The 26850-nt window shown below is 47.9% G+C and overlaps 1 protein-coding gene across 5 annotated transcripts in view; it reads left to right on the plus strand.

The window, feature by feature from the left end:
- FGD5 (FYVE, RhoGEF and PH domain containing 5) overlaps positions 1 to 26850 on the plus strand; it is a 127921-nt gene that overhangs the window by 5936 nt on the left and 95135 nt on the right. For 2 of the 5 annotated variants that reach the window (XM_025449113.2, XM_025449116.3), the window contains exons 1-2: positions 384 to 518; positions 8894 to 11543. In XM_025449113.2, coding sequence (XP_025304898.1) covers positions 506 to 518; positions 8894 to 11543 — 2663 coding nt within the window. In that variant the 5' untranslated portion in view covers positions 384 to 505. Of the gene's footprint in view, positions 1 to 383; positions 519 to 2226; positions 2355 to 8893; positions 11544 to 26850 lie in introns of those variants that run through there. The other 3 variants (XM_035702793.2, XM_025449125.3, XM_025449122.3) reach the window with 2 other exon arrangements.

Below are 26850 nucleotides of genomic sequence, written 5' to 3' on the forward strand. Positions count from 1 at the left end.
GCGCGGCGTCCAGAGCGCAGCGCGCCGGGTGCGGAGCCGGGTGCGGAGCCGGGAGCCCGAGCGGGAGCCCGAGCGGGAGCCGGAGCCGGAGCCGGAGCCGGAGCCGGAGCCGCCGCGCCGCGCGCTGTCCCGGCCGCCGCCCCGCGCGCCCCCTCCCCGCCCCGCCCCGCCCCCGGCCGCCGCGGCCCCGCCCCCGGAGGCTCGCGCCCCGCGCCCCCAACTTGCCCGGCATTCCGCGTGGACGCTCGAGCGGACGCGCCCCGCGCTGCCCCGGCCGCCGCCCCCCCGCGCCCCCGCGCCCCGCGCCCCGCCCGCCCGCAGGCTCGCGCCCCGCGCCCCCACTGGCCCTGCGCGCCGCGCCGAGTCCAGCGCGCGCCGGGGGGCGGGGCGGGCGCCGGGAGTGCGGGCCCCGCGGGGCGGCCATGGAGTGAGGCGGCGCGCGGACTCGTGCCGGGACCGACCGACTGCCTGACCGACGGCGGCCCCGGGCTGCGCGGGCTGGAAGATGCACAGAGCAGGTAGGAGGCTCCGCTTGGCCTCCGCGCCGAGGCGCGCGCCAGGGGACCACGCCGGGCGCTCCAAGTTGCGGCCCGCGGGGCGCCGGAGCGAGCCGCGGGCCCCCACCCCCACCCCCACCCCCCGGGCTTCCCCTCTGCCCGGCTGCGGCCGAGGCCTGGGCGGGTCCGGCGTCCCCTCGCCCGGGGGGCTGAGGATCGTCGGGGGCCCCTGTCCGGGACGCCCGGCCCGAGGGACGCCTGCTGGAGTGGGCGAGGCCGCACCCTGGCCGCGCGCGCCCTCGCCCCGCGCCCACCGCGACCCGGGGGCACCGCGCGGCGGCCGGGGGCGCTCCTTTCGCGGAGGCGACTGGGTCGCGCCCCTGAGTTCTCACCCCGGCTCCTCGGGGTCCCCGCCAGGCCCTCCTGCGCCCCGGCGTCCTTCCGGAGCTCTTCCCCACCCCGGGGTCCATCCCGGCCCCTCGGGACCCGGCGGCGCACCCTTGAGAGGTGCAAAGGCCCCCTCCTCCTCCTGCTGGACCCCGCGACTTGGAGCTCAGCCCCCCGAGGAGGCGAGAGAGCCCTGCGTTACTCGCGCCCGCCGCGCAGCCCGCCCCGGCAGCGCCCTGGCCTGGGGCCCTCTTTGTGGCTCCCCCAGGAGACCCGCCGCCCCGGGACGCTCCCCCCGAGGCTGAGCGCACTCCAGACGTTCCCTCCCGTCCCTCGAGTCTCCGCCTCGTGGATGTGGATCCGCCTCTGCGGGTTCAGGGATTGCGGGAAATCCAGAATGCGTTCAGTCGTGAATACTAGCAGCCCCTTCTGAGGAGTGCCATTTAGCAGATTCAGTAACTGAGACCCCGATGGGCGATGCCGGGGACCGGTCCCGGGATTCCTGACTCCATCCACTCCAAGGGCAGAAAGTTCCCTGTAAGAGTTTGCAGTCTCAGCGAACTTCATTTCCCTGCCAAGGAGGGATAGTCACTCTTTTTTTCTTTTCGTCTGAAAATTGAGCAGAAGGCAGCCCTCTCCCGGACCCACACCCTTGTCCGAAGCCATACTCCAAAACACACATCCCTAAAGAAACAGGAAGCCACCATTTTGGCTGTCTTAGAAGCATATCCTGCTGCCTTGTGTGTGTTGTGGGGTTTTTTCTTTTTTAAGTCTTTTTAATGAAAAAAGTCATTGTCTTAGGAGTGAGGTGCAGACAGGAGACATTTGGCTGGACTGATTTGACAAAGGAGACCAGCGGGGACTTGGGAGTGGGGCAGCTGCCCTCCTGTGTCCAGGCCCTGTTGTCTGCTGGGCATGTGGACGCCAGGACAGTGATGGAGCTTGGGTCTCAGCATGGGGGGCGGTGGAAGCAGGGGTGCCACTTAGGGAGGGGCTGGAGCAGGGTCCCAGTGCCCAGCCAGCCACGCCTCGGAGGAAGAAGTTCGCCTCCTGCCTGCTTCTGGCACAGTCTGAACAGAGCCAGGCTAGCTTTTTCCTACACTCCTAATAAAACTCACTTTAAAACAATGGTGAGAGCTGTTCCAGTTTTCCCACGTTTCCCTGCTTGAGGCTTGGGCAAGCCCTCCCTTTTCTAAGAATCTGGGGGATGGAATGAGCCGGAATAAACTGAGAGGGAGGTTTGGTCCCAGGAAATCTTAGCAGTTGCTACTCTTGGGGTTAGCCGTCCTGTAACTTGCCTCAAGCATAAACCTGGTTACTTTTTCAGTGTGATGGCAATGATGGAAAGCTCACATGATGATTTCTGTGTGCCATGCTCTGAATTTCCTGATCATGTAACATAGCTCTTCACAGACTCCGTGCGATTGAATTTCGGGACCACCATATACTTCGTTATGTGACCTTGAGGAGGTTAGTTACTTCACCTCTGTGCCTCAGTTTCTTAATCTGAAAAATGGGGATAGTATGATCTTTGTCATTGAGTTCTAATGATTAAATAAAGCTTCTAAGGTGTCTGGAACAGTGTCTGTCATGTTATAAGCTACCTGGCTGGCTATACTGGCTAGCTAGTATTTATTGGTCACTTACTACGAATGAGGTGCTGCTTTTAAGTGTTTTACTTCAATTCAGTTTTCACAGTAACCTTATGAGGTAAGTGCTCTTACTATCCCCATTTTATAGATGGGAAAACTGAGTGGCAGGGATTTTATTGTCACTGACTTTATGGTCACTCAGCCAAGATAGGCTTCAAACACACATTGTCCATCTTCAGAACCTTCTGAACACATAGTAGGTACACAAGAGATTTTAGCCAATTGAGTTTGTTAGTTGTTGTATGTCTGTTACTTCCTTTGAACTTCTCAACAGCCTTATGGAAAAAGAAAGTATTTCATTTTACCATGAAAGAAACAGGCTCAGGCCAAAGTGATGTGCCCAGGATGACACAGACGATGTGCGCCAGAGCAGGGATTGGAGCCCGGGTCTATCTGAGCCTGGGGCCCATGCTTTTCTCACTTCGTCCCTGCAGTCTTCCCAGTATGTGCCCTGTTGTGGATCACTGGACTAGCTTAACAGCAGCCTAATTAGAAATCATCAGGCTTGGCTTGGACATTCCAGCAGGCACCCAGGAATGAAAGTTAAATTAAGATGCAATTGGAAGGTGAAATTGGAAGATAATTACTCTTGGAACATATGGCTACGAGAGTTCCAGGGGGAATATAGTGAACTGCAATTGAAACAGACTCAGGGTCTGAACAAGGGGATATAGGGACACCAGAAGAGCCATGAGTTTAAATACGCTGTAGTTGGCTGGAGCAGAAGGCACTCTCACTCACTGTTTGTTGCAGTGCCCTTACTCTACAGATAGGGAAACCAAAGCTCAGTGAGGGAAAGGGACTTGCCCAAGGCCACACACCTCCAGTTCAATGTCGGAGCCAGGAGTGGAGGTCAGAGTTCCTGACTCCCAGCCCAGTGCTCCTCCCAATATCCCTTCTCATTTAACCTCTATGTAACTGGCAAGGAAGCTGCAGCATGAATGTGTGAGTGACAGCTATTTAATTAAAATAGAGGGAGAAAATATAAACTAGTTATGGGGGCTGGCTGGGGATGATTTCTATCACCAGAGGCTGTTAAAAATCTCTTTCTCCTGTCACTGTGATTCTCCCCATTGTCAGTTAACTCTTGGCATCTTGGCTCAAAGGGTGTTCTGCATTGGAGTTAACCTTATGCTACAGCAAATTGCCAAGAGGTCTTGGGCAAAGAGAGTATGAACCCTGGACTCTGTGATACTAAGAGAAGGAAGGTTCACACCACAGCCCGGGGAACTCAGGAGACAGCAGAGCTTCCACCAGTCCCACGCATGCTGGGTTCCGGTTAGTCAGAAAGTTAAGCTTAACCCAGAGGAGGAAGCCCCAGCTCTTATTTATCCTGCAATTCCCCCCCCCACCCCATCCCTGCTGTACTGGACTACCAGACTTCCAAAGGGCTTGCATCTAAGTGCCTTTGGGCCTTTGCACATTCTGTTCCCTCTATCTGGCATGCCCAGCCTCTTTTTTGGTTATGAAAATCCTCCTTGTCCTTCCACATGCACCCCAAAGCTACCTCTTCCATCCATCTTCTCTAGGCAGAATTGGTCTGGGACCTAGATAACCTTCTACTTAGGACAGGGGCTCTGTGGGATTCCTTTTTGTGAGGAAGGCCGGGAGGGAGCAGAGCCGAAGTTCTCACACAATCTTTATTTTTTTCTTCCTCCCTGGTGTCTTTCCCTGGCTCCTTCTCATAACCTCAGAGCCACTGGGGCTCCCTCCTGGGCCTTTCTCTTTTCTTTGTTCACACTCCTTTACTTGATGATCTCACCAGGCCCAGGCCTTAAATTCTATCTCTGTGCTGGATACCTCTAGCCAGACCTCTCCTGAGACCCAGGCTGGTATATCTAGGAGCACACCTGATATCTGTCTCCACCTAAGTGTGTGGTGGGAACTCAGATTTAACATGTGCAAATTTAGAGTCTGGATTTTCCTCCCCAGCATCGACAGCCTTCCCCAATTCAGTTGGTGGCAACTTCACTTTCCCAGTTCCTCTGACTCAAAACCTTGGTGTTGTCCTTGACTTCTCCCCTTCTTTTACACCCCATATTCATACTGTCAGCAAATCCTGCCAGCTCTGTCTTCATATTTGGAATCTGACTCTTTACCACTTCTACTGCTGCCAACCTGGTCCAAGTCTCCACCATCTCATCTCTTGCCTGGATGATTGCGAGTGCCTCCTCATGGGTTTCCCTGAATCCATCCACACCATTTCAACTTATTTCAGCACATGAGCCAGAGTATGCATGTCTTCCTTCTGCTTGGGTCCCTGCATAATCTACACCTTCCCTGTGACCTCTCTGACCTCATCTCCTGCTTCTTCCTGTTGCTTGCTCACTCATCCCTCCCTTCAAACTACTCTGGCCCTCCTTGAACACATCATCTGACTCCTGGCTTCCCTCACATCTTGCTAGTCTTTGCTCTAATGTCCTCTCAGTGAGGCCTATCCTGGTTTAAAATTGAAAGAAAGAGAAAGAGAGAAAGAAGGAAGAGAGAGAGAGAGGGAAGAAAGAAGGGAGGAAAGAAAGAAAAAGAAAGAAAAAAGAAAAGAGAGATCTTTTTCCATAGAATTTATGATCATCTAACATACAATAATGTAATATGCTTCTCCTTTTTATTGCTTATCTTCCTCTACTAGAATATAAGGTTCACCAAGGACAAGGTCTTTGTTTTGTTTATTGATTTGTCCAAAGATTCTAAGTGGATGCCTATCACATAGTAGGAACTCAGTAAATATCTGTTTAATGGAATCTGATTAATAGAAATTGGATGGGAGCAAATGAAGCCAGTCATTCACCTTATGGTCAGTTAGTACTTTTGAACTCTGGATTCAGCCTTATGTAAATTTGACACCTGGCTAGCTGTCTCTGGTCTCTCTGGCTTCTGTTTCCTTGAATTTTACCCTTTGCTGCCTCACTAGAAGCTGGGAGCCCTGAGTCTCCACTGTAGAAGAAAGCTCAAGGGCAAAGGGGTGAAGGCAGGGCTCAAGTGACTAGACCAGGAAGCAGGAAGCCCACATTCTACCTGGGTCCTGCTCCAGACTTGCTGAGAACCATGTGCTTCAGTTTCCTCATCTTTCCCTGTGGGGTCAGACAGAGCCTTTCTGATTCTGGCATCCTTTGGTCATAGAGGGGATGCAGGTGAAACATCCTGAACCTCAGAGCTGGAAGTAGGACATGGACACTAGATACTTGTCATTCCTAGGGAATCCTGTGGGGAAGGCATTTTCTTGCAGGATCATGCCTCAGACGCCCACTGTAACCTTTCTTGAGGAGCTGGCGCCCACAGATCAATAGCTTGATTGGATGAAGGATGGAGTGGGGGTGGGAGTGATGCAGCCAAGGTGTGGTGTTTTTCATGGCCCATCTGTCCCTTTGTCAGGTCTCATGGCACTCACATGAAATACCACCCGTTAAGGATGAGAAATGAGAGTCCTCACCCCCAAAGAATAATTTCATGCCAGTGCCTGACACCTGATGTTGGGAGCTTGAAGCTAATATTATGTATCAGTGTGAAGGACGACCTGTAGCAGGAGAAGATGTGGGGTAGGCAAAGACTGACATTATTAGATAATAATGGCTTCTCTTTATTGAGTACTCCTACATGAACGCCTATTGCTGGGCACTTTTAATATATATCTTTAATCTTTATAACCTCTTGAGAACAGGTGTTACTATTGTACCTATTTTACAGATGAAGAAACTGAGGCTCAGTTTCATAGCTTATCAGTGGCAGAGTCAGGATTTGAACCCAAATCAGCCAGGCTCCAAAGACTCTGTCTGTTACTCTACAATGACAGATTAGCTAAAGCTTAGCTGTTTAAACTCCACATAGTTGGGTGGGTTTTTATTGTTGTTGTCTGTGGTTGGTTTTTTGTTTTGTGTTTTACTCATTTGGACAGATATTTTTCTTTCTTTTTTTTCTTTTTTTTTTTAATTTTTATTTATTTATGATAGTCACAGAGAGAGAGAGAGGGGGGCAGAGACACAGGCAGAGGGAGAAGCAGACTCCATGCATCGGGAGCCCGATGTGGGACTCGATCCTGGGTCTCCAGGATCGCGCCCTGGGCCAAAGGCAGGTGCCAAACCGCTGTGCCACCCAGGGATCCCCAGATATTTTTCTAAAGTAGGGTGTATTTGCTTATGGAAACAAGGAGTTGGAAGGCCTCTTATATCTTGAAGACTTTCTGTTATTATCTGAATGCCAGTAGCTGGCCTGGGTGTTGATGTGGGTGGATATAGGTGTGGGTTAAGGGGTTGGTGCAGTGCGTGCTTTCACCTTTAGAGTCTTGACAGCTGTGTCTCTTTTCTCCTTTTCTTGCTGGCAGCTACCACATTTTACACCTGGCAGTGTTTCTGTTCTAACTGCCAGTCCTTCCCCCTCCTAGTTAGCTGTGCACTAGAAAACCAGACCACTAAGTTCATTAGGTTTATGTGCAAAGTGCAACAATGAGGCTCCGAAATGAAGCCCTTTCAGGAACAGGGTGCATGGGCACCTATATTCTTGCACTCCAGGCCTTTTTAATTTCCTTTGGGGCCTCCTCAGCTAAATTTTACATAGTTCGGTCAGTTTAGGGGAGATACTTACTTTGGCTTCAGATGTATTGAAATTGAGGTGCCAGTGGAACAGCCCCACTGAGATGGATTAAAACCAGCTAGCACTATGCTGGCCAGCAATATAGCCAGCATCCACATGTGGCCACTGAGTAGTCGAAATGTGGCTAATCTGAATTGTGATGTGCCGAAAAGTATAAAATACACTTTAGATTTCAAGGACTTAGTACAAAAAAGAATGTCAAATATTTCCTTAATAAATTTTGTAAATTGATGACATGTTGAGCCAGATATGATTCATTGCTTACATGATGATATCCAAAATGATGATACTTTGGATATATTGAATTGAAAAAGAAGTATTGTTAAAATTAATTTCACCTGCTTCTTTTTTACTTTTTAATGTGGCTATGAAAAATTACATATGTGATAACATGGCTCACATTGTATCTCTGCCAGATAGCCCTGGACTACAGATGACTGGGATTAGGTGCTACAGGGGTTTACCTGGGAGTCAAATGCATGGGGAGGAGAAGAGTTTGCTGACAGACCTCTAGGACCTCTGCTCCATCTCCCTTATGTCATGAGCCAGGCTGGCATTCTGAAGCAGCTCTGTGTCAAACCTAGGCCTAGGCCTTAGGGGGGATGGGATTGGGAGATGGGGCGGGGCTCAAGGGGAGATTTGTATGTCATCATCTATGGGCAGTGGGGAGCCAAGCAGTGCATTTGAAGCCCAGATGTCAGCATGGAGTTACTTTCCTGGAAATCTTCATTCCTCACTCTGCCCAGTGTGGCCAGGGACTTGGAGGCATGGAGTCATGCTGTGGCAAGACAGATGAACTTGGAAGTGGGCAGCTATTCTCTTGACCCTTGCACTTATCCAGATCCCTCCCATTCTGAAGAATACAGTTAAAATTTCACCTTCTTCAGGAGGTCTTCATTAGTCACGGTAACTCTTGCTTCTCTGACTCCTGTTGTACAGTGTATAGTTTGTACCACATCCTTTATTCTGACATGGTCAGATAGATCCTCCACATCCACAAGGGAAGAGACTTTTTGGAAATACCCATGTTGGAAAATACCATGTAGTTTTTCCTATGAAATTTGGATGCCCATGAAATTTGGATGCAGGGCAGTTAGCTAGACACCAGTCTTAAGGCACGTAGAATTCAAAGGTGACCCTTAGAAGAGTCATGCATCACTGTCACAGACCTTTGTTGTATTGCTCTTGAGGGAATGAGATAATGGCTATTCAGTCATAATATTGCAAGGGTCTGCAGCTCTGTCCTCCAATTGTTCTGTTAGTCTTGTCTCCCCGACCTAACTGCAAGTACTCAGCAGAGGTATTCTTCTCTTCCTGGTGCATATAGATAGTAGGTATTCAGTGAATTAACTATAGAATGAATATAAGCTCCATGAGGGTGGCAGGGATGGTGACTATCAAGTTCAGCATTGTCTCATGGGTACCTGGCACCTACAAAGCATTTAATATATAGTTATTGGATGAATGATTACAATGATCCGGACACCTTTATTTGAGGAGTATGTCATTGAGTTGAGTTTTGTTAGCTGGACTATGTACAGAAGAAAGATCTTTGTTTACATCACTTTGTTTACAGGATGCATCATCAGTAGAGGTCCAGGGATTTTAAAGATGGGGTGGAGGATATAATCCGAAGATAGAACATTGGGCTCACAGAGGTTGGGAAACTGTCTTCAGTGTTTCCTTGAAAATGCTAAGTGGGAGACTCTGAATGGAAATAAAGGTAACTATACTTTTTGTGTCCTTGTTTTCTCTATTTTCATCCTTTAGATTCACCAAAACCACCAGTTGCTCCCAAGCCAAAGACTACCAGTCCCCTCACGCCAATGACAACACCCAAATTTACTTCATCACCCCGGCCTGATAGTCTTCACAGTCCCAACTCCATGTCTAGGGGGCCAAAACCACCCATTGCCCCTAAACCCAGGCTGTCGACCCCCAGTGAGTGGAGAGCCAGTGTGTACGTGATCAACAGTTTGAATAAATGCAGCAACGGGAAACTGCTCTGCGTCGACAGGGGACTGTACGAAGAGCACCGGTCCAACTTGGAGTGCTCCGAGTCTGAGGCTGATGAGGATTACATCGTGGTCCCCAAGGCTCCACCAAAAGAGGATGAACCCAGGGATAGCACCTCTGCAGAGAATGCAGTAATGATATCTCCAGCTGCTGGGGAAGAGGAGTGCCAGGAGGGAGGCGAGGAGAGTGACCCGGAGGGGATGGGAGCTGCTGAGGACTTGGCAGCCCCAGCTGAAGGGGTGATAAGTGACGAGGCTGATGGAGGCACAGCCCCCACTCCTGAGGATGTGGGGGTAGAGGACAGTGCCTGTGACCTGGGGGCAGAGGAGCAGACATTCACAAGGGAGGAGGAAGAGAAGCTAGTGGAAGAGCACAACATGTACAACCTGGAGGACGGAGGCCCTTGGGATGGAGAAGCAATCCTTCCAAGTGATGTCATTCTAACTCAAGTTGATTTAGAGGGTCCAGCAATTCCCAGCGAGGAGCCTGGGCCCCCTGGGACACCCAGGGAGGAAGGGGAGGGTGGTGAGGAAGGCTCCCCCAACACAGAACTAGGGGCTCCAGATGAATGTGTGGGTTCTGACAGACCCCCCGAGGGGGATGCCGAAGATGCCAGCAAGGAACTCACAAAGAATGAGGGCTTGGCCTCAAGTATCCAGGAGGCAGAGAGGGCTATAGTCAACCCTGAAGTCTCCAAGGAGGAGTGTGAAGATACCATAGCCAGCGGTGACCAGGATGAGCCACCTGACCAAAATGAGAAAACTGACCAAGAAGAAATGGCAGCAGTCACCCAGGAGGTGGGGGAAGACCCTCGAGAAGGTAGAGACCCGGTGCAGGATGAACCTGCTGAGGAGAGCTGCCAAATCATTCCTTTTGAGAATGATGGTGTGGATGACTTTGTGACTTCACTCTCAGGAAGTCCCTATGAGTTCTTTCCGACTGAGAGCACCTCCTTCTGTAGCGAGAGCTACTCTTCTCTTTCTAAGTCAGCAGGAGGCTTGGAGTCACAGCAGGAACCACAGTCTGCAGAATGTGCAGAGCAGGACCCCATTGTCAGAGCTTCATATGGCGCTGGGGAGGGCCCCTCTGTCCCTGATGTGGTGGTAATGACAGGGGATGAGGATGCTGGAGACGATGCACTCACCAACCCCTATGAGATGGGAGTTGACCTGGACCAAGGGACTGTCCCTGGGGAAGGAGAGGAGCCTGAGACACAGGCTGCATCTGACACTCTGAGTGCTTATGGCACGAAAGAAGAAATGAACTCTGATGCTGAGGGTGGCCTGGTCCCCACTGACAGGAAGAACATCATTGCGAGGGCCAGGCCCCACTCTGGGAAGGTGGCTGGCTATGTCCCAGAAACTGTCCCAGAAGAAATCGGACCAGAAGCTGGCTCTTCGGCTATTGGCATTAAAGGTGCCACCAAGGAGGCGAGAAAGACGGTTCTGTCATTGGAGGGGAAACCGCTGGAAGCCAGCAGGGCCTTGCCAGCAAAGCCCAGAGCCTTCACTTTATACCCTCGATCGTTCTCTGTGGAAGGCCGAGAGATTCCAGTCTCCTTGTACCGGGAGTCAGAGGCATCTAGCTTGGACGATCATAGGATCAAAAGAAAAGATGACAACCTTTCTCTGCCCTGTGTGATTGGGTCCTCTGGGAGTTTCTCCCAGAGGAACCACCTTCCTTCCAGCGGCACCTCAACACCCTCTTCTGTGGTCGACATCCCGCCCCCTTTCGACCTGGCTTGCATCACCAAAAAGCCCATCACAAAGAGTTCTCCCTCGCTGCTGATTGAGACTGAGCCCCCAGACAAGTACACCAAGAAGAAGAAGTCATCCTTCAAGAAGTTCCTGGCACTGACATTTAAAAAGAAGTCAGAGAACAAAGTCCACGTGGATGTCAATGTGTCGTCTTCCAGGTCATCTTCAGAATCCAGCTACCACGGGCCTGCCAGGCTTCTGGAAATTGACCGCAGGAGCCTCAGCAACTCCCCACAGCTCAAGGCTCGGACTGGCAAGCTCCGGGCTTCCGAATCCCCTTCCTCCCTCATCTTCTATAGGGATGGAAAGAGGAAAGGTGTCCCCTTCAGCAGGACGGTGTCCAGAGTGGAGTCCTTCGAAGACCGCTCTCGGCCCCCCTTTCTGCCCTTGCCCCTGACCAAGCCACGGTCCATCTCATTCCCCAATGCTGATACTTCAGACTATGAGAACATTCCAGCCATGAACTCAGACTATGAAAATATTCAGATTCCGCCGCGGAGGCCTGCGAGGGCTGGGACATTTACGAAACTGTTTGAAGATCAGAGCAGAGCCCTGTCCACAGCAAATGAGAATGATGGCTATGTGGACATGAGCAGCTTCAATGCCTTTGAGAGCAAACAGCAGAGCACAGACCAAGAAGCAGAAAGGTACTGTGAAATTATATTTTCTTTGTTGTTGGGCAAATGTAACTATCGGAGAGGCAAGCTTAGATGTAGGGGACAGAATGGACTTGCTTTCTAGCCCCAGGCTCTGTTTATTTCTAGCTGTGTGACTGGAGGTGAGTGGCTTTATCTCTCTGAGCCCATCTGTGAAATGGGATTCCTGCTGCCTCACAGCAGTGAAGAGATCAGAGATGATCACCTGTGTGAGAGTATCAGTCTAAAATGCCAAATACAGTGTAAATGTGAGCATTTGTATTTCCATTATTTGAGAGACATTTCTCATCTAGGTAGATGGGTTTGCTAGTTCCCTCCAGGAAAGTCACCAAGAGAGAAGGCCCTGATATCTTGCCAAACTAAATATCTTTCACCATCAGGAAAATACCCTAAATTGAGATTGATACTCTTTTACTGTGTAAATATGCACTCTATTCAAGGGAACTAGAAAAGACAATCTGTTTAAATTGTTTAAAGAGCTAAAGGTGCCTTAAGCTAAATTTCTGAATAGAAGCCTTTAAGAGGTACATCCAAGCTGATTTTTTTTTTTTTTTTTTTTTTGGAGTCATTCACCTTGGAAATAAGAGTGAAACACTGAAATTATTGACAACAGTAGGGATTTTCTGACCCCACCTTCCCAAGACTGACTGAATGCCCTTATTGATCATTCCAAGTGGATAATTGCCAAATCCTGCAGTTTTTGTACCTCGTGGATGCAACTTAAAGGCAATGCAGTTCAGCCTCAACCATTGACTCTCTTTGGGAATGCCTGATAGGAATTAATACAAGTTGAAAATGGCGGTTAAAGGATATCCTGATTCTGACCCTTCGTGTGCAATGACTTCACCCAGTCACACACAGCTGCTGCTGCTAGGAGTTCCCGGGGCGCCTGCAGTAATGAATAGATAAGATGATTTGCAATTAGCATGAGCTGTCGCTGGAGTGTAGATGCTAGAAGTGTTTATGTGGTTTATTCTCCTGAGTTTTTTACATGGTTCTCCATCTTCTCCCTCCCCCAAGTCTGGGTGAAGCCATTAATTAGTTCTTTCCAGAATGAAATGGTTTGTTTGCTGGGGCAAGGGTAAACACTAACACTGTCGGAGGGACTGAGTTTAATTTGGAGAGTGTGGACGTGTGCAAACTCTAAGAGGGTGAGAGCTGCACAGCCGACCAGTTCATTGCATTAATAGTTATCAGCAGGATTTGACGAGATCCAGGCCTAGCTGAGTGCCTCCTAGCATTGATGAAAATAGATCCAAGCTCTGAAACCAGAATCAGCCTGCTAGAAAGGATCTCAAAGGGCATATGGTCAAGGTTCCCACTCTAACGGGCCTTTCTCTCCTTTCTCTAACCCAGTCTATACTTGAATTCCTCAAGCCACAGGGAACTCACCACCTCCCAGAGCTGCCTCATCTGTTGCTAGGTATTCTGATTAAAATTTCCTTTCTGACTGAGGCAAAAGCTGTCTCTTAATATCCCTACCTCACTCATGCTGGCTCTTCCCTCTCAGGCCAGGCAAGTGAGCTCATTTCCTCTTTTGTATGACAGCCCTTCAGCAATTGAAATCTGCTTCTGTACAATTGCTGAATTTTATAGCTGGGAGGGAACTCCAGACAACCTTTGGTCCTCTTACAAAGGAGGAAACTGAGGCACAGAGAGGGAAAGGGATTTACCTAAGGTAGTTCAGCAATTTAGTGTAGAAGTCAGTGCTAGGACTCCAGATTTCCTGGTACCTGGTTCGGGCGTTCTTAGTGAATTTACACTAAGGGACGCCAGAGCTGATTGTGCAGGCTCTACGCTGCACTGCTCCAGGGCCACATTCACATTCAACGCGTCCCCTTCTCCCAAGTTGTCTAGTGCACAGGTTGCTTGGCCATTTGCAGAGTCCGTGTTGCCTTGATCTGTACTGTGCCCAAAACCCAATAAAGGTCCCTTCATCCAAATTAACATGAGTATAAGGGAAAATTTCCCAAGAAAATGTCAATGCTACCATATCTTGACTGCTTCCTGTGTGCCAGGCATTGTGCTGGGTGCTTTCCCTGCATTTTCTCACATTTGATGCTACAGCCTGGGGCCATGGTTGAGTATCCTGGGCTGTCAGATTCAGAGGGCTGTTACCCTACTCTGATGCTATTTCAGAGTGACCACGATAAATCTCCCATGCAGGAACCACATCCTCTTGGACATCAATCAGTGAGCAAAGCTCTCTTCCGTTTTCCTGCATGAAACAGATGGAAGCAAAGGGGGAGAAAAATCCTCGCTTTGGGCTGGAACAGGTCTGGGCAAGGGAGGTTTCAGACACATCAAATTTAGAGGCACAAGGGACTGCCGTGGCAGGAGGGGGAGGTCCTAGTGCTTCTTCGCCTGAGCAGGGACTTGGAGAATCTAGTGGCCAGGGTGCTGCTGATCTGAGACTTGTGCCGAGAGGTGCCTGGGGTGCTTTAGGTTGGGCAGGACAGAATGAGGCAAGAGGCTAGGGAGGCAGTGCCTCCTCCTTCCACTCCTTGTCCTGCCCCACACCTTGCTTCAGTGTGAGGATCAGGGACAGAGGCCAAAATAAATATTAACACCCCTGAACGATGTGGGTTCAAAGCCCGCTCAGCCACTGACTTGCTGTGGGATCTTGGAAAAGGCTAAGCTACAGTTTGCTCATCTGTAAAATGGTAAGATTGGAGCAAATCTGTATTCCTCAACCATTTGCCTTACCTGTAGCACTTTTGCCATTTCTGTTATTGCCATCTATACTATCACTTACTTATTGTTTTTCTTCCAATCAGCCTCTCTTTTTTACTTCAAAAATATTTAGAAAGGAAATTTTATGTCATGGTTGGGAAATGGAAAAACACTATTGGTTGTTGCCATAAATAGAAGGCAGTTGTACAAATAAGATACAAAGGAAAGGAAAATAACGGGTAAATTCTAGCTTGAGGTTATTACTTGCCAAGGCTGGAGCTGGAAGGCTGGTCCCTTTGTTAAACAGGGAGAGGTGTTAAAGACGTCCTGGCACCACACAGAGACTTTCTCCTTGGCATAATCAGAAGGATTCAAGAGGACTGAAAAGGGAATAACTCTCTCTCTGGTGTGATTCACTGTTATTTAAATCCAAGCCCTTTTTCCACTAAAAGCACCTCCCTTCAAGAAACATGTATAGAATAGACAATTCAGAGAGCCCTTAGAGACTCCTAAATCAGAGTAGCAGCTCGGGATCTAATGGATGATTGTAAAGTTTCTTCTATATGATTACTTCCTTTGAGATTTATATACCCAGATAATAACATTTTAGGAGCCACAATAATCTTATTAACAATTCTCTGTCTTGTAAAATAAAATTGTATGAATTGTTATTTATGTACATCTTCCCCATGGTATACAAAAAATTTCATCATCTTTTAGTTTAAGGCATATCCCCAGAACATTCTACTTTTCTCCCCTGAATTGACCCTTGCGAAAAAGAAAAAAATGGACCAGAGATTGAGTCTAATATTTACTTTTCAAATAGGCTGTTTAATGTCCTTAGTCAGGACTCTTGGTTGGGAGGAACCAAGTCTTTACTTCTGAGTATCCCATAGCCCCTCAGGATGTTGGTCATGTGCTAGGAGCTTAATACATGTGTGCTGATGATCAGGAGTTTTATGATTCCATGCAAGTTGGTGATTTTGAGCTTCACAGGGGTCAAAGAATTATCATTTATTCAGCACTTGTCTTCAGCAACACAGTGCTGGGTGCTTTGTAAACACTCAATAAATATCCCTTTGATGCAGAACACCACATAGACTAGTTTGTCGTAAGTGTCTCATTTAAATCTTGTAATTGTGTATTTATTTTTTGCGTGATGATGAGTCTACTTTAATCATTCAGCATTATACATCAACACGGATCCCTGAAGCTGCTTTTCCCCTTTCATTATGAAAATATTCAGACTTACCGAAAAGTTAAAAGAGCGTTTACAGTGATGAATGTTCATTTGCCCACCACCTAGATTTACCATTTACATATTGCCACACTGGCTTTTTCTCATCTCTTTCTTTCTCTGTTCTCTCCAGCTTTTATGATCAGTCCTCATATTGTTTTTGATGCATTCATGGTGGCTTTTTATGTATACTGATGAAGACAATGGAGCCCAGGGGAGCCTGTGAGAGCACAGGGGCCCAGCACGTGGGCTTTAGCCAGGCTGCCTGGGGTTTGAGTGTGTGCTCCACCCCTTACTATCTATCTGTGTGACCTGGGACAAGGCCCATGCCTTGATTTATCCATAATAGGCAATCATAATAGTTCTTGCCTCATAACATTGTTAAGACTGAAGGAGTTAATATCACACATAGTGAAATGATCAGTATTAGCTATTATTCAGTGATATGGTCAAGGTCACATAGTGGTGGATGCAGGATTTGAATTTGATTCCAGAGGTATGGATTGAGAAAGGTCCCTTTGACTGTGGGGATGTCTCTTTCTGTCTCTCCCTTTCTCTCCATATGATAGTTCTGCATGAATTTGACTCAGTGTTCAGGACTCCACATCAATAAAACTGGGACAATGAACTTGCAAGCTTCAGCTATGGGGTGTGGTGTCAGCATTCCCTCTAACTTCCTCCTGGTTTGGGGTCAGGGCTGCAGACAACAGCCTGAGCAATAGTGATTTGGAGTTGTTAGCAGCCTCTTACACCAAGGACAGCAGGACCAAAGTTTTTATCCTTCCATAATCTCTATGACACTGACTATAGCTGTTATTTCACTTGTAATTTACGATTAGGCACGTTAGTTTCGAGTGCTATAAACTGTCCTCTGTTGCACAAGTAGTAAGTGGCCAAACCAAAATTCAAATCCAGGCCTCTCTGACGCTGAATCCAGTACTTTTTCCACTACCACCTGTTTCCTGTAGTTGAAAAAAATGCCATGTTTTTTGGTGGTCTTCAATAGCTGTAGTGTCTCCTTTGCAGAAAATGAGGTAGCACAGTCACCACGAAAGTGTTGGCTTTGTTTATTGGTCCAGAGGGCTCAAGGAAAAGTGGAGGGACACTTTCCTTTCTGATGGGTGGTAGGTTTGCTGCGCTGTTGGCAGCTCATAAAAAAAGGCTGATAAGCTTTCCTGGAACTTGTTAATGAGCTACTCAGACATCTTGCCCTCCCTCAGGGCCACGGTGGGGGACCCTTACCCTCCTGTGGCCAGCTGTTCCCTCAGAGCCACCAGGAGCTCTGGGTTCGGACCAGGCCGTCTGTTTGGGTTGTACTGCTTGTTAGGGGAGCTTCAGATGATTCAGCCCACCCAGGAGCAGCAGCTCATGAGTGCTCATGCCTTCCAGGGAGAGCTGTGAAAGGTCTGAGGTCCAGCATTTCGGGATTCTCTTCTCTTAGCCCAGGGTTCTTACAGAGCTGTTCATTGTTGGAATGCAGCTTGAATTACATGTTCAAGAGTTTGTGGACTGGCCATATTATCCAGCATTCATATGAGGATAAGGAGTGGGAACATCTTGGCAATTCAGTATTTTGGCTGATGATGGCCATTTGAGAAATGATTGATTCTTGAGGAACCATGCCCAGTAAAATATGGATGGGAGGTGGAGGAGGTAGGTACCATCACTGGCCTCAGTGGGCTTATAGTTGGAAGATAGCAAGAGGACTTCTACCCAAGTCCCTGGAATGCAAGGTAGAAAATGCTCAGGATCCAAAGGGAGGAGTCTAGAGGAGGGTAGGATGGCATCATGGACACTGCGGGAAAAGTGGGCTCTTGGCACATGGAGGTAGGAGAGACGTGCGAGGACATGTGGAGAAATACAGGCCTGTTGTTTAAGCAGGTGAAGCTGCAGTAAACATGATTTAATCTTGGTCAGGAAGAGCTTTGATATCTTTATTCTGGGAAACAGCTCACATCATTGGCAGGCATGGAGAATATATGGAAGAGATTGGGTTGAAAGACTAAGGACTAAACTCACCACATTTTTCTGATTTTCAGTTCTTAGAGTAGTATGTTGCACCAGCTCAGCTAGTTCATCACTCACTTAGCTAACGTGTTCAGCATCTACCAAACATCAGCTACTGTTTTAGGTACTAGAGGTTCCCACCCCAAGGCATTCCAGCCCAGCTATGGGGAGAGGTCATTAGAACCCATGTGATAAAGATTTCGCTAGAGGCTCCTCATGTCTGGAGAAGGGGCTGTGGGAAGCCTGGACTATCTGGGAGACACTTGAGGTGGGTTTTGGGGAGGAATAGGAGTTCATGATGGAGACAAACAGTCCGGGAGGAATAACAAGCCTGTGCATGAGTCCGGGGGCAGGGGGGTAAGAAAGGACCACGAAGTGCTCAGATGGACCTCAGTATACATGTCTGGGTGATAAAGTTGGGAAGGCAGTTGGGACCCAGCCGAAAAGTCCCTCGAATATCAGCTTGATGATTGAGTACATTGCCCCTGGGCAGAAGGGGGACCGTGGTGGGATTTCAGCAGGACAGACCCACAATGGAGATGGTGTATTGGCATGGACACTCTGTTGGCAGGGTGAAGTGGAGGGATGAAGAAAGGGGAAGCAGAGAGACTAGTCAAGAGGCCATTGCAGTGGTCCCCTCTGGAGAGCATGAAGACCAGACTGAGCTGTAGCAGCAGGAAGGGGAGGAGTAGGGTGCTACCATGAACACAGCCACTCACTCCTCTGGTGCTGACTCCAGAGCTAGCTTGGGGTTCCCTATACATTCCTCATCCTTTTATTTATTTGTTACAGCCTGTTTGGGCCCAAATAAATAAAAGATTTGAGTTGGTTTCCAGTAAAAGACAAGCAAGAAGTAATAAGAATTCAGTCCTTAAAAGTTAAAGGATACAAGCCAAGTATTAAAGCTGGGAGAGATAATTGTGCAGGCAGTCCAGACCAAGGACAGCGACTGCGGCTAGAATTCCTAAAGCCAACACAAAATCTCCCTTCTTCCTCCCCAGCCCCTAGTGTGCCTTCACCATCCTTAGAATGCAGGAAATCTTTTGCTGAAGGGACTCCCTGAAAGAGTGAAGCCTGATTTTTATTTTGCTACCGCAACAAATACACGCATCATTGTAATACAAAGGTGATTTACAGCCTCAGCTATAAATCCTTGGGTGGGTGCACGGCAGAGCTGCAACTAAACCTCCCGCTGACTAATTCCATTGGTGCTGAGAGCTGCCTGCCTGGATTTTTGGCACATCCCAGCCATAGTATTCATGGGTATCTTTATATCTGCCTGTAAGCTGGGAGCCTTCCTATTATTATTATGTTTTTGACAAATGAACTCATGCAGAGCTTTCATTAAGTTTCATTGAAAGGACCTGGAAATGCCATAAAAATTATTATAATCTCAAAACCATCACATTCCTAATGCATGCGGCTGTGCTTCTTGTTGAAATTGACTGATGAGAATATTCAGTTTTTAATTTTCTGACTTAAAATAAGACCATCTGCAGCTGTTTCTTTTAGCAATAATTTTTAATTAAATGCAATAAAATTTACAGGGAAGGACCCTAATAAGAAAATCGTGTCAGAAACACACTTACTGTAACATTTACTAGCACGATATTAAGGCCGCCAACTATTTTTTTTCCTTGCAGAGCTATAAGATAGACGAAATCTTGATTAACTGTTAATCACAATGTGGTTTTTGCCTTCATAAAATCAAGGTTTCCCCCTGTGGGAGGTGTGAAAATAATTCTCACTAATAGAAGATGGTCTTCTGGCACAAGGTTTTTGGTAAAATGTCAGCAGCAGGTCTTCTTGACCAGCTGAGCCCCAGAGGAGGAGTGAAGTCTTTGTTCCAGCCTGAGTTTGGGTGGTGCTTGAGATATTAGACCCTACTCTCCCCTGCCGGTGGATGGGGGATGACCACATCATGCATAGGATGCAGCCAAAGAGAACAGTCATCTCTCCATTTCATCAAGAGCCTACTGTGTGCTGGACTGTGCTCTCTGAGCGTCAGATACAGTAGGGAGAAGACAGATGAGGTCCCTGCTCAGCAGCATGTGGTGTTCTACTAGGGAGAGGAAGAGAGTAAACAGACTAAGAAGTAAATAAGATAATCATAGATAACAAGAGCATTCTTTTGTAATGAGATTATTTTGTGGGGTGGGGGAGAGTACCATGATAGAAAGTGACTGGTGGAAGGGACTTTTTATTTTTTAGTTTTTTAAAGATTTATTTATTTATTCAGAGAGAGAGAGAGAGAGGCAGAGACAGGCAGAGGGAGAAGCAGGCTCCATGCAGGGAGCCTGACGTGGGACTCCATCCCGGGTCTCCAGGATCACACCCCAGGCTGCAGGCGGCGCTAAACTGCTGCGCCACCGGGGCTGCCCAAGGGACTTTTTAGACAGGATAACAAGGAAGGCTTCTCTGAAGAGGTTGTATTTGGGTGAAACCTGAATGGTGATCAGACTGGCTTTGGGGGAAGGGCATTCCTGGCAGAGGGAACAACAGAGACAATGACCCTGAGGCTAGAGGACCCTGGTAAGGTTTTTGGAGAGGCCAGGGGGCGAGCATGGCTGGAGTGCAGAACAAAACAGAGGGAGTGAGTGATGGGAGTGGGGTGAGCAGGAGCCTTTGTAAAAGATTTAGATTTTAGTTCAATGAGACACTATTGGAAAGAAATGTTAAGATCCAAAAATGTTTAAATTATTTGAACTCTTCAGACCATTTCCTAGGACTTGGTCATTTAGGGTCAGATCAGCAAATAATTTGCTTTTCAGAATGGTTCTGGGAGTATAGACAAGTTGGAATTTAGATCCTGGCTCTGCTCCTGACTATGTGAATTTTGAGCATCTGGGTCTCAGGTGTCTCTCCCACCTGTGACTGCTCTGAAACTGCTCAGGACTAGCAGTTCTGAGTGCTCTTTACAGAAGACATAGTGGCCCAGGGAACTGAGGGGACTGGCCCAGCCATGGTAGAGGAAGGGTGTGTGGTGATAAGGCTGGGAGGTTCTTGAAAATGAATATGCTGCATTTGCACTTGTCCTTCTTTCCTTTTTTTTTTTTTTTTTTAAGATTTTATCTATTCATGAGAGACAGAGAAAGAGAGAGAGGCAGAGACACAGGCAGAGGGAGAAGCAGGCTCCATGCAGGAAGCCTGACGTGAGACTCGATCCCAGGTCTCCTGGATCACACCCTGGGCTGATGGCGGCGCTAAACCACTGAGCCACCCGGGCCACCCGCACTTGTCCTTCCTATGTGACTTGATTTAATCTGTGAACCGTAGGGAACTATTGAAGGTTGTAGAGCAAGAGAGTGACATGATTAGCTGGTGCTCTAGCACAGTGATTGTCAGATGTGTGGTAGAGTGGAGGAAAGAAGCCACCACAATAAGGTGTGTCAAGGCCAAGAGATTCAGGCATGACAAAAGGACCTAGCTTCTTCGTCCTCTGAAGAGTGACGGTCTCTAAGCCACAGCTACTGCAGTCATGGAAAGCAGAATAAACCAGAGCTTGCACCACTCTGGAACTCCCTGGCATAGGGTTTCTTTTTTCTTTTTTTAAAAAATATTTTATTTATTCATTTATTCAGACACACACACACACAGAGAAAGAGAGAGAGAGAGAGAGAGAGAGAGAGGCAAAGACATAGGCAGAGGGAGAAGCAGGCTCCATGCAGGGAGCCCGACGTGGGACTTGATCCTGGATCTCAAAGATCAGGTCCTGGGCTGAAGGCGGCGCTAAATCACTAAGCCACTAGGGCTGCCCTAGCATAGGGTTTCTTAGGGTGGTTGATGGCAGTTAGGCAGGCAGCACAGATGACGAAAGCATGGAGGCAGCATGGCATGGCAGGAAGAGAGGATAAGTGCAGGTCTGCTCTGTACCTTACCTTGTCATCTGATGTGCACCTGTTTTCTCACCTGTTCACATAGTATGATGGTCCCTTCATCTCTGAGCTATCCTGAGGAGTCAGAGATGTACATACATGGGCTTTGTCAGGTCTTTAAAAATCATACTGTCAGTCTTATACTTTGCTGCTGGGAGCTGAGGCAAATATACACTACTGTGCCCACAGCATGTGAGACTTTACTGCATGCTCACTATGTGCCAGGCACTGTCTTAGATCCTTGAATGTTTTAACTCAGTTAATCCAAAAAACCACCCTGCTGCATAGATACTTTTTAAGAAAATCTATATTTAGCAGATGAGGCAGCTAAGGTGCAATAAGTAAAGGCCCCAAGGTCACAGCAGAACCAGAATTTTAACCCAGGCAGTTTCCAACGCCTGTGCTGTCATCTTACCTGTGAAGTTCTTTGTCATTTGATGTGCATCGCTTCATTTAATTTGCTTAATGTCCCTTTGGCAGTAGTTAACCAGTTTTACTTTTTTAATAGAAGAGGAAACTGAGGTTCAGGGTGGTGACATGATTTGTAAGCTAGTTAAGTGACGGAGCTAGGACAGGAAGGAAGGTAGCTCTATCTAGGTATAGCTTCTTCCCTCTTTCTGGTTCACCCCCTTTGAGAACTTCCCAACTGGAATCGGCCCTCCAGCTGTCAAAGGTGAGGTCACACAATAGAGTATGAATCTTCAGAACGGAAATGTCCTTATTATAGGCGTTCAGAATGGACAGCTTATAATGGCTGTCCACTTGCTTAGATCCACATGACCAGGGGATGATGTAAAAACTATATATAGACAGAACAGCACACATCAGTGCAATAATAATCAAAGGCATAATATTATGCTGGAGGTTAACGCTTCCTTAGATCGCCTGGCTAGGCTCAGGAAGGGCCCTTGGGGAATTTATCATCCGTGCTCACAGTACTCCAGGTCAACAGGACAAAAAGCTCATAATAATTTCTGAGTGATGAATTAATGTGTTTCATCTGGCTCTTTGAGAATGCCCCAAGACTGTCCAGCCTCCAAGAGATGAAGGCAGCCGCTGAGCCATGTGCTGGGGAATTCTGAGCTTGCCCCTGAGAATTGTAGTGTTTCCCTGTCTTGGAGAAGCCTGAGTCTTTGGCCATTTTCCTGCAAGATGAATGTCTCAGGGTTGGGATTGTTTTTTGGGATGGTGTGGCTGGTCTCTATGTAAACAGATCCATTCTCTTCGTGCATGAATTTGGTCTAGAGCCCAAGAGAAGTTTCTCCAGGTCAAGGCATGACCCAAGCACTTGAAATTTCAGACTTGTTTGCATGATTTTAATTAAGAAAATAAGACAACACACACACACACACACACACACACACACACACACACACACACACACACACATCCTGCCTCACAGAGATCTTAAATTCTGTACTCTGTTATGATCAGACTTTTTTACACTGAGAGATATGTCCAGCAGTGATTCGAGAGGTAGTGAGCTCTCATTCGTGATCAGTAATTAAATTGGGAAGGATTGGAAGGGATCAATTGGGAAGGATACCAGAATCTGTCACGAGGCTGTTGTAACTTGCTGAGGCCAGGCAATCTGAGCTCGTGGGATTGTTTTTGGCTGGATAGATTAGAGTCTTAAGGAAGCAGGTGGGCTGCTGTAGGTACTGCTTCAGCAGCCCCTGAACTGTCCAGGCCCCAAGGTTGGAAAGGCCCCAGAAGACCATGGGAAGACTCAGTATCAGCTCTGGAACCAGTTTCAGAAGACATCCCCTGGTACAATGAAACATGTTTTTCATGCCCCTTGCCACTGCATCTGAATCCTCTGAAGTGCTGAAAAGGCTGCACTTGGGGAGGTGTAGCTCCTGTGCTCTGGCCTGCCTTGGGAGAGGGCAGAAGTCCTCTTCCTGCAGGCAGAGGCCCAACTGCACTGAAGTAGATGGGAAGACTGGTTATTTGATGCTTCTTGGGAGTTCCCTCACGGACTTCATCTCAGTGAGTTTCAAACTTTATGTTGTAGCAGGATCCTTTTTCAAATGAAATCTGACTTGGAGCTCCAACAAAGAAGGCAAGGGCTTGTTATTGTAATTCTCTTTCAAAAGTACAAATTTTTAAATACTTCATTGGAAATCAGTTAATGAGATGATCATAATGAATAGACTTCTTAGAAACTGGGAGTTATGGATTGCAATGCTGCTCTTACAGCCTAATGAGGGGTGATGATTATACAAAGGGATGTATTAGGGGGGTTGAGAGCCTGTGTTCTAGAGCAGATGGCTGGGTTCAAATCTCAGCTCTGCCAGTTTCTAGCTGTGTTTCCTTGGGCAGATTTCTTAACCATTCTGTGCTTTAACTGCCTCATCTATAAAAACAGGGAAGATGACATTGCCTACTTCAAGAGATTGTTGTGAAGTTCGAATTAGTTAATACTTGCAAGGAATGTTGCTTGGGCCTGGGTGCCTTTTAGATGCCTAGTACACTTTAGCTTAACACCATAGCAATGTCTGTCCACAAAATGGGAAGCAAACATTTGTGAATCCTCACCCACAGGAGTGTGGGGTTTCTAAGGAACACTCTGAAACCCCACTTCATCTCATATGATCTGGGCAGTCTTCTTTTAATAAGTGTGATCTGTTGGTTATACATATTTATAAGTTGTTTTCATCAATGATTTCATCAGTAGTTTACAGAATCCTGTGCCAGGCACATTAGGGGAAGTGGAGAGATGGCTTCTGCCTGTCTTTCAAAAATAGACCTTTTGGGCAGCCCGGGTGGCTCAGCGGTTTAGCGCTGCCTTCAGCACAGGGTGTGATCCTGGAGACCCGGGATCGAGTCCCACATCACGCTCCCTGCATGGAGCCTGCTTCTCCCTCTGCCTGTGTCTCTGCCTTTCTCTCTCTCTCTCTGTGTTTCTCATGAATAAATAAAATCTTAAAAAAAAATAGGCCTTTTGTTCAGTTGAGGGGGAGAAGGTATAGCAGGTTAAGATGTAGTTTAGAGATATACAGCTATTGGATCTTAAACTCTTGGATTATAGTAACCTCCTCACCCTCTGTGTACAAGAATGAAGTGAAATTAAGGATATGAATGGGGTAAGAAAGCAACACCCAGCAGATTGCATGGTATGAGACTATTTTATATACATATGTGCACACTCCACTACTTTATATATGTTACCTCCTTGATTATCAGCCTGATTTTATAGGTGAGAAAACGGAGGCTCCGAGACATCTGTGGCAGAGGAGGCAACAGACAGGGTCTGAGAACCTGGAGCACAGAGTCAGGACCTGTGATGGGGCTCAAGGAGGCAGGTCCCAGCTCCGCAGGTCTCTTGCTTCTGGCAAGAGTTGCTCCACCTTAGGAGGCAGTGACTCAGCATTGCAGTGGGTATGTGCAAAGGGGCTGGATGAACCCCTGCCAGAGAGGCTGTCTTGGAGATTCCTTTTGTGGGCCAGAAAGCTGGGATGGAAAACCCAGAAAGTCATGAAACCCTGATGTGGCAGCTGCATAACTGTGCACTGCACTTGACATTATACAAAGCTTTTTTGTGCCTCTTAGCTCCATCGATTCTCACAACAGCCACCATTTGGAGTAGGCAAACAAACACCTGAACAAGACTAGGAGATAGGCACAGTACTTACTCTCTGGTGCCTTGGGTAAGCTGTTTTCCTGGGGTATGCCTCAGTTTCCTCAGCTCTAAAATGGGGATCATAGATAGTGACAGGTTAAAGTAACCCATGCCAGGTGCTTGGTGCAGGGCCTGGCATGAAGCAGGTTCTTAGTGAATGTAATTATGGATATTATTATTATTATTGTTACCTATTATGAAGAAGGGATCTGAAAATGGGCAGGAGGAGAAGCTCTCTAAGACTGAGGGTTTGGAGAATACCAAGGAAGGGAAGAGTTTCATCCAAGCTCACGTAGCCAGCCAACGGCAGAGTTGGACCTGGAACTCAAGAGTGTCTGCCACAGAGCCTTGTGTTCCATGAGGAATGGAGGTGAGCAAAACTGGGTCTCAGGACTGACCTGGAATTAGGGTGTGGCCAAGACCCAGGCCACACCTGGAGCTGCTCTTCGTGATAACAGAAAAAAGGAGGGTGATGTCATGCAACTAGGGATTGTTCTGGGCCCTTGTTCCCCTCCCGGGACACTCCTTATAGATGCTACATCTAGTTTCCAGGGAGGTCCCTGGTCCAAAGTTGCCTTACTGGCCTGAGGCCAGAGATCAAGGCTGGCTTCAGAGCCATAGGGTGAGTCAGTGGCTTAATGGACTTCAGAGTTTGAGGTGCTGCTCAGCCTCTGGAATGAGGAGGCCCTTCCGTTTTCACCTTATACTCCCTACCTCCCTCCAGGAGGCCCTGAGGTCTCCATCCAAGGCCAGCCAGAGATATTTGTGTATTATGACCCCTGCAGACTTCTCATCTTTCTTTGACTTCCCTATACCCAGTGTTGAGGAGAAAGGTTCCAGATACCATTGAGCCTAGGGGCATCTGGGTGGTGCAGTTGATTAAGTGTTTGACTCTTGGTTTTGGCTCAGATCATGGTCTTAGGGTTGTGAGATTGAGCCCCATGTCAGGCTTCATGTTCTGCACGTAGAGTCTTAAGATTCTTTCTCCTTCTCCCTCTGCCCTCTCCCCACTCACAGGTATGTGCACTCACACACACACACACACACACACACTCTCTCTCTCTCTCTCTCTCTCAAATAGATAAATAAAATCTTTAAGATACCACTGAACCTGTCTGAACCACCTCACCTTTACAGAGGAGAAAAGTGGGCCTAGAGAGGGGGCTTGGTTCCTCAGTTCCTCCTTCCACTGAATAAGCTGCCACCTTCATATATACGTAGTGAAATGGTGGAGAGGACAGTAAAGGCAAAGGAGGATGGACATGGGACTGTGTTAAATGCTTGGGAAAATATTCTGGAATAGAAAGTCTTCTTGGTGTTCTTCAGACCCCAGCAGGTAAACATCACCTTGCTGACCTCACTCTAGGATCAATTACTTTCTCCTTCATACCTCTGTGTAGAATCTGCTCACCTATGTTGTTTGTGTAACCGTCTCCCTTACCTCACTATGACCCTCTCTGAGGCTCTGCACCTACAACCCCTTGGTTTGTCCCTGGCAATGGGCACGGGGCCTGGTACCCAGATGAGCTCAATAAAAGTTTGTTAATCTGGGAAATGAACAAGGGGTAGTGGAAAGGGAGGTGGGCGGGAGTTGGGGTGACTGGGTGACGGGCACTGAGGGGGGCACTTGACAGGATGACCACTGGGTGTTATGCTATATGTTGGCAAATTGAACTCCAATAAAAAAAATACTAAAAAAAAAAAAGTTTGTTAAATAAGTGGTTGTATTCTGGAGGCTTTAGGGCACTGTGTTATCTCCGGGACACACCCCAACCGAACGGGACTTTGTACAGATTCTCCCCAAGTCTTATCAGTGCTCTGGGTACTGGAACTATAGGAAAAACATGGTAGGCTTCTATGAAATGCCTAATTGCACTGTTAATT

Source organism: Canis lupus, chromosome 20, assembly GCF_003254725.2.
Source record: "Canis lupus dingo isolate Sandy chromosome 20, ASM325472v2, whole genome shotgun sequence".
Lineage (NCBI taxonomy): Eukaryota > Metazoa > Chordata > Mammalia > Carnivora > Canidae > Canis > Canis lupus.